At 39.4% G+C, this 20703-nt stretch overlaps 1 protein-coding gene across 1 annotated transcript; it reads left to right on the top strand.

Moving 5' to 3' along the window:
* Positions 1–440: 440 nt before the first annotated feature.
* LOC126373465 (cilia- and flagella-associated protein 61-like) lies at positions 441–20338 on the top strand. The gene is made up of 29 exons (XM_050019624.1): positions 441–583; positions 984–1118; positions 2183–2340; positions 2959–3100; positions 3713–3848; positions 4431–4591; positions 5213–5291; positions 6421–6719; positions 6987–7033; positions 7352–7460; positions 7596–7707; positions 7977–8047; positions 8321–8497; positions 8925–9150; positions 9534–9649; positions 9923–10051; positions 10504–10698; positions 11505–11633; positions 11912–12084; positions 13076–13230; positions 14164–14362; positions 14735–14904; positions 15375–15502; positions 15861–16011; positions 16881–17051; positions 18814–18924; positions 19276–19341; positions 19665–19802; positions 20222–20338. Exons 1-29 carry the CDS (start codon positions 441–443, stop codon positions 20336–20338), a joined length of 4143 nt encoding a protein of 1380 aa, XP_049875581.1.
* Positions 20339–20703: the final 365 nt, after the last annotated feature.

The raw sequence follows: 20703 nt of genomic DNA, 5'->3' as shown, positions 1-20703 counted from the left end.
TACTTGTTTTTTATTTGTATAGCTTCTCCTCTACATAAAAGTGAACATACACTGGTGGGTTCCTACTGAAGCGGAAAGTTGTAGGGTTTACGTAATAATTTGGTTAATCTGTGGTAGAGGAGAGTCAACCAATCACAGTGTGCCATCAAGCGAGAGAAGACGGTATGACACTCTCTCGCTGTCTTACGCACGTGTCTGCTCCGCTCTGCTTTGGTGGAAATCCATTACTTTGCGATAATAAACAAACTCATGTAGTTTAGTCATATTGCTATCTCAACCAACTCAAAACGACACCAATAATAATATGTTTCCCAACGCATACATGTACACTTACAATTTTGTAAATGACAGTATCATTTCATAGCCTAATAGATTCCGCTAATACCTACAACAATAAATCTGTGATAAATTATAAATCAGAGCAATTTTACTGCTGAACCATGTCAATATTCTTCGACTTCGATGTGCAAGATGGCCGGATGTTCAGACGGGCGGTGGACCAGGATAAGTTCGATATTGAACGGTTTTGGGATCGAGAGGAGACACAAACACTTTTTAACGTCGAAGACGTCGGCGCTTTGATGTAAGTACCCATGAATGAAGTTAAAAATAAAAACTTAAAAGCTAGACGAGTCTGTATAATAACAAACTTGGAAGGGGTATGACTTCTGGCTTGGCAAATCCAGCATTATGAATATGTTTTAAGACATCATTGGGTATAAATTACGCGTTTTAAAATCTTTATTTACATATTTTTACCAGCACTACTATTTATTGATGTACGGTCAGTGCTCTTACGTAAGCATAATTGTATATTTTTAATAATTTTTTACATAACAAACGTCTCATCCGCCTAAAACTACTGCAGCTTCTCACAATCTGTATAGCCGGGGAAAAGAGGCTGCAAGAAAAACCTCAACACAGCTATACGTTCTATAAAAATATGTTAGGGCATTGCCTGTACTTTGGTTTTACTTTCGCAGTGAGTTGTCGGTGTTGGCGATATGCATGATAGACAAAGACAAGTGCGTGCAAGGTTTCCTGGCGTTGAACGACCATCCGCCTGTGCCCTCGGTCGATCCCGCCTCCTGGGAGTACTGGATACGAAACTTATACAAGTTAGTTTTCTTTTTTTACGTATATCTATACAGTCATACCGGTAATCTTTATAATATTGACAGAACTAGAAGTCGTCTGAAGATAACTGATAGTTTGGTATAAGTACAAAGATAATTAGGGTGAACAGTGCAGGTACCGGCGCGAATTAGCGACTACTTTGACCAATAGACGCAGCGAACGCTATCTACGTGGTTAAACATCGTACGCCTATTGGTCGAAGCCCTTGATATAATTTGCGCCGCGCGCGACGCGAAACCTATGCCGCGGCCGCTGGTGATTTACTATAATTAATGTAAGACAAGACGGAAATGGGTCACTCATTTGAGCGTTCCACGTTCGCTGTGTTGTATTCAGCTGGTTGAGTTGTCTGTGAAGCGTATAAGGACCATATTATATTGGTGCTAATTCCTGTAAACACCATCACCAATTGTATTTTAAGTTATATCTGTCATTTTCTTATCCGTCGAAAAGGAGAGGGACGGGTAGGCGACAAGCATATTTATGGAACACACGTCAATTTTAAGCACAAATCAAAAACAACCCTGTAAAAATTTTGCATTGACTAATAACCCGACAGAATTAAGTTGACATCACACGTCAAACGGTTTGCATATCAGCGAGATACCTTTTTGATTCGCCCGCGTTATTCATTAATTTACTCATTCTTCCTAAAATTAAGAGCTGAAAATTATCCGTCCCTTTTTTCTTCCGCTGATAAGAAAATGACTGGTATAACTTAAAGTAAAATTAGGAGGTGTCTGCAGGAATCGGGGCCAATATCCTAGTTTACAACACAGCGAACTCTTCTGTATTCCGTGAACACGACCAAGCAGAATACTCGAATGTGTGACGTTTTCAATCTGATAGGACTTCGTCGAATGTTATGGCATGCCCTTGCACTCCGGAGTGCTGGGGTGAGGGGCATGACTCCCTAGCCATCCACCTGGCGCGCATGGTTAGAGTGGAATAAGTCGATCCATCATCTTGTTTCCGTTCCTACTTAAACCTCACGTTTTAAATCCATAACAGCACGTGTTTTAACCCGTCTTTATTTTATTTACAGGAAACACTACTTGTCTCGCAATACTCTCTTCATACATTTTATATGTTGCATGGATTCAGTGTCAGGATTTTTCTTGGAGGAAGCTCTAACGTCAGTGTTCATGAATGACAGTTACTTACACGACATTATCCTTATCGTACCTCCTGCGTGTAAAGTTGGTTTGTATGCGTATGTTTGTATCTGAAATACTGTATTATAGTAGTACTGTATTCTCTATTACCAGTCTTGGAGATGAGAACATGCTCGGAGCTAAATCCGCGTATCGTCATCCGAAAATCATGTAAGCACATTTTTGTCTTCAACAAACCACGATTTCTTTTCATTAAGTAATTTAAATGCGGGTAAAAATTGAGGACATAAATTTTTACCTGGATTGAACCTAGAGACGCTATTGCGAGGTTTTGTCAACAAAAATCACTTCCAAATATGATTTTTCAAAACGGTGCTTACCTGGTCCGAGAAACAAACTCATTAATTGGTTTTCTTGCACCTTGCTGACGTGACGTGGAAAATTAGTGCGACACATTCATTCATGTCTTTTATACAGCGGCTACTTAATTTAAAGACGTGGTTCAACACAATAAAAATAATATAAACTCATTCTAATTTCAATTGGCGTAGTCAAAGGTACAGTATCGCATGACGAAAATACCCGCGTTTCACCTAGCTGTAACCGTCTAGACAAGACATTGGTCTAAACCAATGTGACATGTGATGAACCGTATCGCCGTCTGTAATAATCTATCTTTAATTTCGATACTTAATATTATTTGCAGATTACTTGGAGAAATACCCGTTGTTTAAGAAACGGCCGGTTCTACGGCGCTGTATGGCGAGAGAGGAGAAAGTGAGCTGCATGTATCTACTCGTCGCTTCTCGTCAGGATTTCTGTCCCGCGCTTAAAGTGCGGCGCGCTGTGTGCGTATTCAACATTCATCAACTAGCAAAATGGTGCTCAATTGCTGCCCACTTCATCAGACATTTGCGACAAAATCGAGTGACCGGCGATTCTGACGGACACAGTCAGCGATCTTTCGCTTTTATATATGAAGAGATAATACTTACTATAGGTGTAACAAATAAAAAAAGGCGTCCTTGTGGTCCCTGTGAAAAGTACTTACTCCATAAAGTCTCTAGATAACTTATGCCCGTGCCTAGGTTTCCAACTGTGTATGTGGCAATTTTCATCCATTTTCAGCGATTCAGTGCACGATAAATCCTAGGTCTTAGGGGTTAGTCTTCGCATATTAATAATACATATCCATACATAAATAACCTATTACAACCCACTGTTGTGCTTCTTTTCAATCAATCATCATATTCATAATACATATACATACATAAATTTTACAATCAACCATTGTGATTCAGCTTGCAATGTCCTTACCAAACAAATGACAGTCTCACAAACTGATTTCGACAATGCCCCCATCGGGAATCGAGCCCGGACCTCCAGATCGTGAGCCCATATCGCTCTAACCATTAGACGAAGACTGTATATTTATAATTATGGATTGTATTATCAAATAGAGAAGAGGACAACGACGACATTGTGGAAATGCTGCACAAGAAGTGTTCGAAACTGAAGAACATGTATGGTGATTATTACATCAGTGAAATCATAGCTCGGCACCCGGAATCGAACCGAAGCGTTATCGTTGCTGAAGTAAGTAGCTCTAGTACATAACACATAAACATATACAGCCTATATACGACCCATTGCTGGGCACAGGCCTCCCCTCAATCAACCGTAGGGGTATAGAGCATAATCCACCACGCTGCTCCACTGCGGGTTGGTGTTTTTAGGCATAAGTAATAATCAGCACGGAATCATCTTACTTTCTCGAACAATCAGATGTCCCCATCGAATCGAACCCAGACCTGCAAATCATGAGTCTAATGCTCTGCCACGTAGTGCCTAATGCCACGGAGGCTTTTAATACATAAATTCACACCCGTAATTCCTAATGGGGTGCGTAGAGACACAAGCAACCAGTTTTACACACAACTTGCAGCCAGTTTTGATATGATAGACAGGTTATGAAAAAACACAATCCCTCTGTCGGTTATTACGACACGTCGGTGAAAATAACTATAGAAGCAACATTTACAACACGACTCGAAGATACGAGTATAAGTTCTTTTTGACATGGCTTAATGTAGAATTTCCGCATATGGCATTAGCTACTTAGCCGGATAAATGGGGACCGCTCAAGGCTCTCCCTGAAATGTTGACACTTATTTTTAGCATATGGATAAAGTGGTGGGTATGATGTGTTTGAATCCGGAGGTGAATTACGAGAAAATGCAGCACACGTACGAATTGGGCGCCTTTCATGGACTGCTATTGGCTAAGCCTTTGGAACGAGAGAAATTGAGACGGAGTAATGTTCTGCTTAAAGAGTTTGGGTAAGTGAAAGCATAATACTTATTATATGAAACCTACGAACACGCGTGAAAACATGTGAGTATATTCTTCTTTTATCGTGTGGGTTGTGTGTGTGTGTCAGGGTTATTTAACCACTGAACCACGGAGGTGGTTATAGAAGTATATTAACCAAAAAGATGAAAGTGTAGACGCCGTACAGAAACTTGTAGTCTATATTTTTTATTTTCAATCATCACTAATTTAAGAACCACGCTCTTGTCGCGTGTAACATTCCTCTCCATGCTACTTTTTAGGGAAAAATAAGGCAGTGGTTTCCCTCTTGCCTTCTGCCCCGCAGTACTCTGTCTGACGCGAGTGGGATGGCGCCCAGAGTAGTCTATTTCAAATCCGTACTCCGCCTCTGAATAGTACTGACAGTTACTGCTGCCCTCTGTCAGGTTATAGTCCCTGTGACTGAACTGTTTTCCATCAATCAATATTTATTTATTGCACAAGTATTTGTTACAACCGGGTAAAATGACCACAAAACAGCAAGTTCTGCCAGGCAACCGTAGGGTGAAAGAAGTCAATGTATTGGAGCGCGGGATGTTGGAATACAAAAAAAAGACAGAGAGTGAATAAATCAAATCTTTTCTAAACAGGAATCCTTTAATGCGCGGCGAATTGGGTCCTTTTGATAATATCGAGTGTGAAACGAAGTTTGAAACGCAAGATGACGAAGTACGTATTATTTATTTATATTTTGAAAGTCGTGGTTCTGCTCACCCCATTAGGGACTACGGGCGTGAGTTTTTGTGTATGTAATTAAGTGTTATGTACGTGAATAAATCTTTTCTTCCGTAAAAATAATTAGGTACGTTTGCCAGTCTTGATTACCCTATTTTTTCTACTTGGCCGGTCAAATCGTCGCTGACGTCGCTAAATGACGTATCTGAAATTTTCGGCGAATCTGATTTGCACCTTTCCAAAATTCAAAATCACATATCTTTATTTTCAGACTATTGTCCATAGATGTTAGCAACATAGTACTTAATCTAGTGTTAGTAGACAAATATTTATTTATAAAGAGTAGCAAATTAAAGCAGCCTAGCGGGAGGAGAAATGTGTGCGTGCAGCCGCAACCATCTCGAACCATCTCGCACCATCAATGGCGACCCTTAGCGGGTCACCCACTCACCCACCACCTTTTGCTGTTGTCAATAAGACACAAATTATTTTAATCTATCTCTGTCTTTCCAATAGTATACGCATAACAACGTCTCGCTTACTTTCGTATATCATCTACTATCTCTGTCTTTCCAATAGTATACGCATAACAACGTCTCGCTTAATTTCATATATCATCTACTATCTCTGTCTTTCCGATAGTAAACGCATAACAACGTCTCGCTTACTTTCTTATATCATCTACTATCTCTGTCTTTCGAATAGTTTATACATCTCAGGATCTCGCAGACGTAAGCGAAAAATTGCAGATACGTCAGTTTGAAAAGTTAGCCACGAAATTATTGACTCTCACCAGCCGGGTCCGCATGATAACCGTGCCGCGCGCGGCGCGAATTATATTGAGCGCTTCGACCAATAAACGATACGAATGCTATTTAATTATTATTTAAACTTTTTTTATTATTATTATTATTATTTACGTAGATGGACGTCAAAAGGCTATTGGTCGAAGGCCTCGATATATTGCGGCGCGGTTACCGTGCAGAGCCTACTGGTATTGTACACTTTGTGACAGTTTGTATTTTCTCTGATGGCTCTCACCCGATGTTGATTACGCTTTGTGATTGTTTAAATCTTAACCAATGTGCTCTTGGATAGGACTAACAGACAATGTATTTTTTAGCCTATGTCAAGGAGAGTGTCAGTTGTAGGTGGAACTGCGAGACCGAGCAAGGTATTATTTCGTCCGGACCGCAGCCGGCGGCACAGCTATGACACTGCGCACGGCTCCCACTTGACCAACTCACAAGAGAGCGAAAAGTTGTTCTCCTCTGTACTATCACTGACTACTATGGCCAACTACTCCCTACTTCTCCTACTAGACGATGAACCGTTCGACTATGACATTATCAACATAGATCCCCGTGCCATTTACACTGTACCCGAAATGATGTCATTTACCAATGACTACGAATTTGAATGGTGAGTGGAATTTCTCTTACAACTATGTGCCTACATCCAACGCATGATCAACTAAGTACCCACGCTTCATCGAGCTTTTTGTTAGACAAACGTTGGTACAATTATAATCAGAAAGGTTTTTCAACGCCCTTTTCAATCAAATAAGAAAGCAATATTGCTTTTCAAATAGCAATATTGCTTTCTTAGATGAATTGCTTCGATGTGGCCATTTTAACCCCCCTGAACGATAAAAACTAATATTATTTCATACGCTTATTTGAGTTTCAGTGAAAAATCACAGCCGAAACAGGACCCAGCCCTGGCTGAAGCTGCGCGTACGTACATTTTCAGCTTAGATCTATTATTTAATTGTATCCACTTTGCAGTGATGGTGGGGTAAACAGCGCAATGGGACACCTTATAAGACAAGATAATACTATTTGCGGGTAAACGAAGTTCTTGAGAACGGTATGGAAATTTTAAAATTCGGAAAAAAGTATCTTTCTAAAATGCTCGCTACGATAACGTCAAATTCGGTCGATTTTGTTTTGGACAGCTAGTATAACACATAGCTAGGTTAAATGGAGGAAAAACTGTACAGCGCCACCTATATTGATTTTGGTGAACGTAGCCTGGAAATACCCTCATTTCAGGTAGAAGGGCTTCGATGGGCGAATACCAGAAAGGACTCCTCTTCGAAGGGACACCAAATGCTTTTAGTATCGAATTATTTGGTATGGATTCGGCTCTTGTGGATGAAAGGTAAGGTTTATGTTACCTAACCTAAGTACATCTTTTTATCTTCTACTTTATCACATTTCCAAGAATCAATCATCATTTACTTAAATGAGCTATGTTTTGTGAATGTGGTGAATTTCTCACTTTTTGTTTTCTCAGGCGTGCCTATGACCTTTTACAAGCAGCATTTGAAAGCTTACCAACTTACGATTATTGTATCATTCGGATTCCCACTTCACAAACAAGTTTTGCCCTGCTTCATCATTTTGTAGTAAGTGTTTCTAAAGTTTCTAAATATTTTTTTTTCAATTAAGTTGTATAGGTACCTATTGAGTTCGCTAAAGACTAACAAAAGAGAAGATGGACAGGTTTTTTCCCCAAGCATTTGCCCAATAGTTGTAAGACAGTTCTAAAACTAGCGCGCATGAAACTTAGCGCTCATCGGAACTTAGCGGAGGTAAGTGAAACAATTTTTAGAAAGACTAATAAACCATGTTAATAATGTAGCTACTAACTACATTACTACGTGTATATTTTCAGTTCGTTCCAACAAAACCGACTATTTGTTGTCCATACGCACTGTACGTTGCTAACAGGAATTCCGTTCTTGGGTATGTAAAATGGTCACATAATTTAGTTACATCTACTATGTTTAGAATAAGACAATCTTGCGGGAACTGCACAGCAACCGTACCGCGCCTGGCGCGAATTATTTCGAGGGCTGCGACCAATAGATGCAGTTAAATGCAATCTACATAGATAGAGATCGTATAACTTCGCGGCGCGGTTACCGTGCAGAGCCTACTGGTTCATTAATTTTATTACTAACCAGGGTTAAATAAAGCCAGTGACTAAAGAAACTTATTGCAAAAAAAATATTACAGACGAATGCGGGTACGTCCAGCAGAATTTGCAGATATACCGGGCATCGCAAAATTCTTATGTAACGTGGATGCTAGAGAGACTATCTACACTATTGAGAAGACTATAGCAAATAATCATACGCAATGGGCTTATGTGTTTCTAAGTGGACTGTCTATTGTTGGAATTGGTATTGTAAGGTACGCTCTCATATTAGATATTTTCTAAAAACAATCAATTACTAAAAGGTTCATTCCCCGCGTCGCTACGAGCTTAGAAGCGTAAGTAAAGGAAACCCGGACATTCAATACAAAAACTCATTCTTATCGTGTATTGCGTACCCGTGCGAGAGAGACAGGTAGTTTGCGCGCACTCCCTTACTCCTTACTGGCTTACGGCTTAAAAATACTAATTGCCCCCATCGGGATGATAAGGTCAATCAAGCCCGCTTCAACTTCGTAATCGAATTAGGTAGACAAACAAAATATCGTCATATTTCATACTTCTTTATGGTGCCTACTTTGGAAAGGTTCAAATTTATAATCCCAGCAGTTTGATCCGAGGTAATCTACTATAAGTCAAGTCGGATAACATGACTAATAACCCACAAATTAATAAAATTTCCAGCTTACCAGAAAACATAGAGCTCATAAGAGCCAAGTTCATGTTAGACGTGTTTGAACGTCCGAGGTATCACATAAGCGGCAACGGTTTAGACGGAGGCTTCTCAATGTTGAAGACAGCACTGGTCTACCCGGCGTTTGCGCCTCACTACGCCTTTTTCGCCAGGGAGATGATGAGAATGACCGCTAGTACCACGCTGGTGTGGCTTACCGCGTACAGGAACAAATGGGTAAACTGATACAGCCTTTATTAGACTTGGGGTCTGGTGACTGAAATATTTACAATTCTGAACTGAGTTTTAGCTAAGGGCTGTTTAAAGTCCAGCGTCCAAAGAAGTTTCCTATGTCCATTTTCTTAGTTTCAGGCATAGTCTGGGACTTAAATATAAAAGGAAACTACTGAAGTCAATATTATTGATTGTCAATTAGTGCCTATAAATCTTGTTGAAGTTATTTAGAAATGAGCACATGTACATCTTACCTAACGAATACGTGCTATATCAGAGCCGACCACAACAAAACCCGGGATCTTAATTAGTCCAAGCCCGGAATAGATATAAAGCTGCTGTCGTCGTGGGATAAAGCGAACGACATGATGCTCTGTCTATTTCAGGTAGCGCACAAAGCCAACGGAATAGCGACTGCAATGACACCAGTACCCTATCGGGGGCGATCTGATTCCAGGATCAAGGAAGACCTCAGGCATGTCTACAACAAGTCTAAGAAAATGTAATTTTCCTTTTGTTGAATTTCCTGATGACGTGTACTGTGCCGGCCCGCCGGAGGATTTGGTCCTGAGAGACCAAAACACACTTTATAATGGCATACCCTTGAAATAGAAGTCTTACCATTAACGTTTGCCTTAGCCCGGATTACTTTGAGAGGGATTATTTAAAATCTCGGCCAGATTTGAACACGATGCAGTGAGCGAGATCTTGCCAACAAACGAATCCAAAATAAAGTGATCGAATTTTGGGATCAAATAACAAACACTGTTTTCAGATTATCGTTCAGCGCTTGGTTCATAAGCAAGAAATTGACTAGTATATCAAAGCTTAATGTGGATACCAGGATAGTGGTCGTGGGCGCGTCGAGAACTGCTCTTGCTTTTCTCTCCGCTTTGCTGTTTGGGTTTGTATAAAACATACTCTATACATCTCATTGCTGGGCACAGACCTCTTTTCTATCAACCGGAGAGGGTATAGAGCTGTAAAGAGTAACGCTGTAAAGAATTTTGTGTGATGATGTAAACCTTACAAATCCATTTACTGCGGCTACGGTCTTGACAACCCACTTTCGCTTCGACTCTCATCAAAGTCTTACACGCTCAATTTGTCAATTCATATTTGCCACGAGTCTTCAACGTCTGACTCTTCCATTCTCTATTACACACAGTAATATGTTACATCAACTGCTGAATATCAGGATGGCTTTCTACCAAATCGGAGAGGAGAGGAGACAAATGAGCGAAGGAGACAGCGTCAAACAGTTCCCTTTCGCTCTTTCGCACACTATGATTGGATTCCTGCACATCACCATCCTTCGATTTCATTGCTACCCATTCTAGAGTTCTTCAATTCCAGGGATTCATCAACATACCTGACATTCACGAACGTGACACTAGTGTCGACACACGGCTTGCCCTACTCCCGCAACCACAACTCTTCAGCCGAACTGATGTTCCCGAGATTCTATACCACATCTGGACGGTACCTCAAAAGCACCCCTTTCACCTTCTACGTCAATACCGTCCACGGAACCATGGTTGAAATTAACAAGTAAGTTGACGAATATTCATTAATTTAGAATATAGAACTTTTTTTTTTTTATTTTAACAGGCAGACATAATTTTCCCGTTGTGGAAATACGAGTAGAAATCTATATATTTATATTAACCGTGTGAATTCAGAGGCGAGTTTCCACCTGCAACTTTTGTAATGCAATCGCGCACCACTGGACTATCGCCTTATGAAATCCTCAGTAGAATAGTACAATGAAGCTTGTGCTTGTGTCTAGTTGAATCGCATGAGTTCATTTTTTTTTAGTTTGTTAATTATTTTACTATAAATAGGTTCACGTTTGACTACAGTAAGTACTTTATACAGGTGGAACTCGTGTATCTGGTAGGTAAATGCCTATTTACACAAGCTTTGAATATTCTAATAAAGTACACAGATTGCGGCGGGCTATATCAGTCTTTGGCCGTTCTTCAAGGAATGAGAGCACGAAGCGCTTTGGGCAAATTGGTGGTATTTCCACAATACATGGGTGAAATGTCTGCTGACAGATTGATCGCAGACTGAAAGTGGTGGGTTTCATACGCCTACACACATATAAGTATTTTCTCCTTTACATTATACATAAACAGCCTATATACTTCCCACTACTGGGCACAGACCTTCAACCGGAGGGGGTATGGAGCATACTCTACCACGCTGCTCCAATGCGGGTTGGTGGGGGTGTTTTTACGGCTAATAGCCGGGACCAATGGCTTAACGTGCCCTTCGAAGTACGGAATCATCTTACTTTTTCGGACAATCAGGTGATTCAAGCCTGAAATGTCCCTTCCATTTCTCCTTTACAGACAAGATAAGTACATAAGGACCGACCACGGAGGCAAGGTGTTCTACGACATGTTGTTCCTGTTGATTGGTCGTCAGCATCAACATCCTATGTACATGCGTAGCATGTCGCTGAGAGAACAAGAAATTAAGTAAGTTGGCGATCAAGTGGTTAAAACATAAGTATTTGATAGCCTACCTATTCAGAATATAGCTGGCAATTAGCACTGTTATGTGACCCTTATCCGGCAGATATGCTATCAGAAACGTATTCGTAGCTTTATTAGAAGTTTTATTGACTTTTGGCATCTTTGAAAGGGATGTAAAAAGGGGCTAGTTACTCAATTTATTTTGTACGATTTTATAACAAAATTCCCTTTTCATTCGCTTTTTTATCCACATTATATAAATTGCTTTTCCAATCATGTAGGCGCGGACGGATTCCTCCGTACGTTACTATGGACAATCCGTCCTACATCGAGTCACAGAGAGAGCCGCCCACGGATTTAAGGATACCAGAAAATGTGTTCATTATCAACGACATATTTGACGCCACAAAAGCGCTCAACTTACTCAAAAATAGCATCACTGACTATCAGAAATGTATGTAAAATAATTGTTAATTTATTTCAGGCTGCTCTACAGCAGCCTAACAAGGTTTACACCCGTATTCTACCCTTATTTTTAGACATTGCTTTAACCTTATCTCCAGTTTACTCCAGTGTAGTTGAGTGGAGGCATGACGTCATTATTTTCGTATTATTTCGTTGGCAGTATGATGTGCTCGACTACAGTGAGTAAAATCCTTAAGTCGAGGATGTACAGTCATGAGCAATATCATATACCCACTTTAGAACCCTGTCGCACTATCATATTTGACATTTAATGAGACTTACGGTTTAATTTGTCAAAAAAGTTAATGTGACATGATTTCAAAGTGTATACATATTAGTACTCGTGACCGTAAATGTCAATTTGACATACCAAAATCCTTAGCTAAGGCCGAGTCTACTTATAGCCTAACGCACAATTCAAAACGCTGCACTGGGACTAAAATGACAAATGCAAAAAAGGGTTTTTGGAAATTCATTCCCGATAATTCACACCGATGAGAAAGTTGCAGGCAAAAACTAATTACTTCAAATCAAATCAAATCAAAATCTTTATTTGTGAATACAGGTATACAAAAGGTGTTACATAAAGTTATTACAATCTCTGTATTCAGCCTGTTAGTAGGCATACAAATAGTGGCTTATTATTTAAGTACTTACTATTAAATTCAACAATTTACTTACCTATAACATTGGTTGTACATGTGGGTCAAAATTGATTGATACCACGGGGAATCCACGTTGGGATAAGACACGTAACTAGCCTTCCGCGCGTGACTTTGTTCGTGTGGAAGTGCACTAAAATACTGACCCTATGTCCATCACTGGGTTTTGATCTATCTACCTGCCCATTTTTATTTAAATCGGTTCAGCGGTTTGGAATTAGAAAGTAGTTGTATAACGTTTGGTCCCTTTACATCACTTGTTTTTTCCTAGCCTGAAATGTTCAATGTCAGTTTAATACCACCTCACCTTGCTTCTAGTCACGATCTGTGTGTACGGATCATGCATCAGCACGTATTGCTGCATATCAGCACTGTTGGACATCGGCGTAAATCCTGAGGATATAGTCTTCGTGGAGCCTTTCCCCCCGGAAGATGACACGAAGCCACGAGTACCAGTCTTTTGTAATGCAAAAGTAGGTCGATAGATTATTATATTACTGTTCTAGCGCCTCCACACGGCTTCGCGTGTGTACTTTTGCGCTTTTCTCTCTCTTAGTGCTTGAGAAATTCAGAGTGACACAGACAGTCCGCGAGCGCTCCCTTACCTACTCCCTAACAACTTGTCGGTAGGGACACAGATCTCGACTAGACACAATGTATGTAAAATCTACTGTGTCTGGTATCTAGGGAATGCAATCCCGATCTCGCGAAATGTCGTCTAATTTTTCGGGATCAATCCTGAAGCAGAATATGATGAGATCCCATTCGAGATTTACGGGATTGGGCGAATCTCCTGCAGTTATACTTTTTGTTTTGATCATGTTGATTTCCAAAGAAAACTTAATTATTTATTTAGTAATATTGTAGAATAAAGGATTTTGTTTTCTTTAAAAAAAAAAATAACCTCACTGTCACAAACAAGCAGTTTTCATCGTTTTCAGCCATCTTAACTTTACATATTTTTTATGAACTAGACGAGTTCCCGAAAATTTCGATCCCTACTGGTATCTCGATAGATAAGAGATTAACCGCTTAAATAGCCTAAATTATCCTCAGAGATAGAGACGAGACTTACCTAGCTTGTCCTTTGATGACTTGTGACTCTGATTCACAAACCTCACTATCACAAACAAGCAGTTTTCATCGTTTTCAGCCATCCTAACTTTACATATTTTTTATGAACTAGACGAGTTCCCGAAAATTTCGATCCCTACTGGTATATCGACAGATAAAGAGGTTAACCGCTTAAATGGCCTAAATTACCCCCAGACGACGCTTACCTAGCTTGTCTTTTGATGACTTGTGACTCTGATTAACAACCATTACGATCCGGTCCGTAGGAGGTTCGCGTTGCTCTATGATTACGATATTTACGATTATCACTTTTGTCTGTCTTACATTTACAGGTCGACGAGACAGTGACTGAGTATCTGAAGAGTACCAATGTGACTACTCACCGTGGGTACTACTTCCACAGCTGGTACGTAGACGAGGATGACTTGGTGTACTGTGTGGAGTTCCTCTCACAGTACCATCTGCTCAAGCTTGATGTTGATGCCTTCTTCTATTATGGGAAACGGTACATCAATGCGCATGCCTTTGTTGGTAAGCTATGAAGTAGCAAATATTTTGATATTGATTTTATATTTGTACATTCACTACTTACTTCCTGATTCTTCACGGCCTTTATTGACTTCAGTTTGCAGCGCCGTTCTGTGTTTATGTTACGAGTATTCCGCGTTTCAGCCATAGTATATCTTGAAGCGCATAGAAAACGTAAATATATTTTTTGCAATTGTTTTTTTTTAATGTTTTCGTATTATTTTGTTGGCAGTATGATATGCTCGACTCCAGTGAGCAAAGTCCTCAAGTCGAGGGCGCAAACCAAAATCCTTAGCTAAGGCCTACTCGACTAAGATTTTTCGTTAGCTCTTCCTTAACCACCTCGCCATCATTGATTTGTGTTCTCATCGCCAGCTATAAACAGATGTGGGCTGGCCTACGACGGGGGAATCCTAATCGACCATCAGTTTCGAACCAACAACCCGTCCATCTACGCGGCCGGGACCGCCACTCGCTACTACCGCAGATACGACTCGGAAAATAAACTGCACAAGTTCTATGATTCGCGGGAAGTCGGCACAGTAGTAAGACACAAGTGTATTTATTCATTTATTGTATGTAACATGTCAAATAATTAATCAAAGTCAGTTTTAGACATATAACACCCTGGAAGGGCATAGTAACTTATGAATTACAATAAAATATAATATATCGATACTTCTTTATAAAATTACAAAATAAATTATATAAAACTGCTATTATTTTTCGATATATTGACTACCCATGCTCTTTCTATACAGTCGTTCCGTTCATTGTAAGTACTTATTAGTAATGTTATTATAGCTGCGATGTGTTTTTGTTTACGTGGTCTTGTGGTAAGTAGGCAAATATTGGTGTGTCCGCATATTATTAGGTTTTGATCTTATAAATAGATCTCTTTTGTTTTGTTAATAAAAATGACACCCGAAAGTGATTTTTCAAAAAATCGTGATTTTCACTATAGGGTGACGATGTGTGTTTTGTTTACGTTTGTATAAATAAATTTACTTTTCAGTTGGCAAAACAAGTACGAAACGCTTTAGATCCCCTATTTAAAACATCAGAAACTAGATCTAAACAGAATACTACAAATGAAGAGAGCAAAGAAAGTGAGTCATGTTCGTCCGCGAGCAGTACATCGTTGTAAGTTACATTTAGGTGTTTATATATTTATTCTATAGAACAATTTTACTCACAGACAGTATGCTCCGTTTATACATCTACGTACCAAATACCTAACTACTACGAACAAGCTGATGCATATAAGCTGGACTTATGGCTTGAATAGTCTAAAGTGGCCCCTTATTGGAGGAGGGATTGAGGCCTAGCTCGTGTTGGTGAAGGGCGAGAGTGTTCCTTCTATAAGAAGAAGTATGGGTTCCCAGAGTTAATTCTATGACTTTCGAAATAGACGTCGTCCATAATAAGTTATACTTCTTCCTCCTTTTCGCCCGAGAAAACTTCTGTTTTATAGTTGTGATTACATGCTTGTTTCTTCAAGGAGCGAACAATACGGCAAGAAGTGGCTAGTGCCGAAGCTAAAAGAGCCGTTAGTGATGTACTGTCGATTGCCCGGAAATCTGCAGTATCTTGAGGTCCGACCTCCCGGGTCTATGTTCCCGCACTACTTTATACAGTCCATGGCTTATAAAGTAAGTAATAAGTGAAATTAACACACAAGTGATATAAACCCTAAGCTGTAACATACCATCCCTTTCTTTTGACGTTATATTCGCCAACATTGGGTTAGATGAGCCCTTGTTATTATTACATAGTTAGGGCGCCATTTTAAGTGAGATTTTTTGCTCACTTAAGCGGAGCGCTTGTAGCTTAATAAATATTTATAGGCACCGCGCAGGCGTACCCAGCGCCGGCAATTACTGTAATTTAAAATATTCGAATCAGACGAAAGAACTTTGGCGTCCAATTTCAAAATTCGAACATATAAACTAAACCGATAAAAAATAAAATCAACGATCCGCAGCGCAGCCTTCACGATTCAAATCTAAACTATGTTCGAGGGGTCGAGGTAAACCTAGCTCAGACGCTGGTGGGGGCGGAAAGTTGCCGTTCTATCTATCCTAGTATTATTCCTTATTCTATGCTTGTAGCCCGACGGCTTCGTATCATTGCATTGGTACGACTGACAGTTGGTGCTGCCTTTGCTTTCGGCCTCTAGTAGTACGATTTACGGATATCAGTCGTATCGGAGAGCCTGTCTTATAAAAGTCTAAAAAAAACGGTCATGAAGAGGCTTATGACCAAAGGGTAGGCAGAGATGTTTAGTATACACAGCCATCCTCGCCAGTAAGTTCCGTGTAATAGGGAGCGAAACGCTTGCCATGAACAGGGTACAAATCACATAATATCATTTATCTATGATCTAAATATGAATTCCGAATCATAAAGTCGAATAGAAAGTTTTAGAGCCCTAACCTCTAGGGAGGGATTGGAGAACGCGTCTCCAGACATGGCTATCACAGATTCCATACAACAAACTCATCTATAAGTTGTATTTCAGGGGTACGTTCTGGAAACATTTAAAAGCGGTTACTTCAAGCTGCACTTGAGCAACGACTTAACAGTCGACGGTATAACTTGTCTGACGTTTCAGAAGAAATCCATATCAAAACTACAGGTCTTGTATGGACGATCTGCAGTTATGCTCAACAACGTCCATCTGAGATTTGAAGTAAGTCATTGTATTTCTTTACTTTGACAAAAATCTAAGACTGCCGAAGACAGATTTACGAGGCTGATGTAAGTGATAGAGTCAGAATATGAAGACCAAATCCAGAATGTTTTAAAGAAAAGCCAGGTCAAGAGTACTGTAATAAACCGTCTAGGGTGTATGGGGATTTTGAAGAGAGTGGAAGAACTCGCTTCAGGGTCAAAGTAAGTGGTAGTCCGTGAGGAAATAGGCATGGTCTTATGTATATATATCTCTCTCTTTTCGGTGGAGCTGCGCTCTTGTCGGTGGAGTAATCGCCATTCCTCTCTTCTTCCCGCCAAATCCTTCACCTCCTGATACGACACCACCAGCACCTTTTTGTTTTATTTGTTTCTTATGTATATACTTACTTATAAATTGACGATGACTGATCACTTTTAGTTATACAGGCATATGCAGGATGTTTCAGACCATGATTCTGAGTCTAACACAGAATCATGGTCTGAATCATCCCCCTCAGTATTTGTTGCGATGTCACTCACACCCCGTACAAGTAGGTATGAACAGGTAGCCACACAAGTCCGAATGAGTATTTGTAACAAATACTGAGGGGGATGATTCAGACTATGATTCTGTGTTGATATCAAGTAGAATTTCGTATCGAAAAATTCATGAAAATTTTAGTTTTTTTTTTATTATTTTCGGGTGCATACTTTGTCGACGGAAAATTCCACTTGAAAACTACATCCCTCAAGGTTTTCGTTACGATGTTACTAACACCACATATGAAGTAAGCATATTAAAAACAGTTAAACCTCAAATTATTTTTCTTTTGAAGTAGGTGGGTTTACTGTAGTACCTACGACTCTACTAGCACTAACGATAGAATTTATTTTTATTTGGAAACATTTAACACACATCATTAACATTGGCCTATATAAACCGGCTTCGTCGGCCAAATTGTTTGAATAGCCCTCGTACAGTACCTTAGAAACTTTATTATGTTCCTTATCCTTTGTTAAATGACCCACTTTGATAAACAAACATATTCTATCAACATTCAATCAAGAAGTACTTGTTTGGAATTTCTATTTATACCGACAAATGATGCACTATTCAAAATATTGGGTTGAATTATGATTTATGAAATATTAACTTTAATTTTCGACGTACCGTGTATTCTTATTTGATAATTTATATTATCATGTATTTTTAATTCAAAGCATAATATTGACGATTCGCGACTCTACGACATGTTTGCTACGGATGTTTAGGAGTAAATCTACAAAGCCTTGAAGACTTGTTTTGACCAATACATGAAATAATTGTTCAAGTAAAAGCCAAAATAAGTCAAATTTTGGTTAGGGTCATAAATAGGATTTAACTTTTTTAGAAACATTTGCTATTTTATAGTAGGTAAGTATAAAATGCAGCAGCTTCCGTGGTCTAAAGGTTGGAGTGTAAGACTCACAATCTGAAGCTCCGGGTTCGATTCCCGATGGAGACATTGTCGAAATCACTTTATGAAACTATCCTTTGTTTAGTAGGACATTGCTGGCCTGCATTACCCAATTGGCCAAAAAAGTAAGACGATTCCGTGCTTCGGAAGGCACGTTAAGCAGTTGGTCCGAGGCTACTGGCCCAAACGCCTTCACCAATTCGGACTGAAGCAGCGTGGTAGAGTTTGCTCCATACGCCTTCCGGTTGATTGAAGGGAGGCCTGTACCCGTTAACAGGACGTATTAAAGGCTATTGATAAAAATAATAAAATGATACATTACAGACTGGCCGTATAGATGATTTGTACGATTTCTTCAATGAGGGATGGAGCGTCTATCTATACAATGAACAAGCAGAAATAGTACTCAACATGGCAAAGCATCTTAAGCCCAAGGTACTTTTCATATTTTATCGGTCGCAAAGCAAATAATCTTTTACAGGAAAAACAAGAGGAGACAGGAGAAAAAGAAGGAGGGGTCTCAATTAGGGGTAAGCTCGCTTATGCTTTATGTATAAATCATATTATGTAAATTTCCTTTGTATTTTAAAGTAATAAAGATTATACAAACAAATAAGAAGGTGTTCGAGGGTGTTCCTTACTTCGTTTGTAGTCTGGAACACACAAGTTATATTTATTATCAATTCCGTGCAGTTAACGTATTTGCCTTGTCATCACAATACAATTCGTCCTATTTTATCGTAAACTAATATAAGTACATGTTGTTTAATTCAAATTATTTTTCAGAATAAACCTGAGGGTAAAACGCTGGAAGAAACCTTGAAACTCTTAGGTGAAGGCATCAAAAGCGGGGTAAGTATAAGTACCTATATGTTATTGCAAACATATATTATGTTATAGTAGTTTTGCATACTTATAAAGAAACTGTAGGTCTAGTATGGATCACGATCAAATTTTCTTTTAAACGGATATTAGGCATAGTATACTTACCGACCGAATGATCTATCACTTGCTTGCGATTTTTTTTTAATTTTGTACGACGACTTTTGTTTGATGTTTTTCCTGTTATGAACAAGATTTCGCTGAGAAGAACATAGAGTAAAATTTTTAGGCAGGTGAAGCCGCGTAAATTGCTAGATTAATAATTAATCGATGACTCCTTATTGTCCCTTTAGACAAAGGACTTAGAAGGTGAGTTACGACGGCTGTCCAGTTCTAAAAAGTCGCAGTACTTCGAAGTTATAGCGGACTTCGTCATTGACTTCCTGTCAGACAACGAAGTACTATTCCCCATGTACATCACACCGCAATATGTATGTATGATAGACTATTCCATTATAATTCTGTTTGTTAGTGACACCGTACCGAATACTGAGCGGAAAATTCCTAACACAGTTTGAATGATCCCCTCAGTATTCAGTATGGTGTCATTAGCAAGTTCAATTCCACGCTACGAGCTTCGGAACACACCATTATTAGGCCCTGCGCAGACGACAGACTATCCGTGACGCACTTTTTAGTCTGTGAAAATATAACCTATGCAATTATATGCAGTAACGCACACGACGCGCACAGGCACAGGCCCACTGGTGGGGCTAGGTGTATCTAGTATTTCTACCTATTAAGCGCGCTCGTATCTCTGGCAGTTCCACAAGTAATCAATAAGATAACCCTGGAAGACCATCTCCTGATATATTGGTCCTAAAAGTATTATGTTTACATTTATTTTCAGTTGGGTGAATTTACTTACGAAGCGGAACTAAACTGCCATACTTTTAAGCGGCGCAAGAACAGCATACAGAATATGCTATCGTTATCAGATTTTAATACTTGGAATAAAACGTTCTGAACCTTCTTGTCTGAAAGTTAGTGAGTTTGATTGACTTATCGGTGGTTTAATATGTCAGTTTTGAGTTCCAGTCCAATAAATGTTTGTTGTAACGAAAGTGTTTTATTTGATTCCCAAAAAATTATATCTCTTCATCATCATCATCTTCTTTGTCATCTCTTTTTCTCTCGTGTGGGATATGAGGCTAATGATCCCATCAGTCAGTTCAGTGTGTCAGTTACTATTGTGCCGCCAAAGGCTCCTGGTGATTCGATATTCGGGATGTCTTTGAAGTGGCGAACACATTACGATGAAAATATTTTGACCTTTCATCGGCACTAAATAATACAGAAAATTATATAATAACGTCAATTTACGATAAATAT

Source organism: Pectinophora gossypiella, chromosome 15, assembly GCF_024362695.1.
Source record: "Pectinophora gossypiella chromosome 15, ilPecGoss1.1, whole genome shotgun sequence".
In the NCBI taxonomy this organism is placed as follows: Eukaryota; Metazoa; Arthropoda; class Insecta; order Lepidoptera; family Gelechiidae; genus Pectinophora; species Pectinophora gossypiella.
Note: the sequence above shows the minus strand (reverse complement) of the source record. Positions and strands in the feature narration are given on the sequence as shown.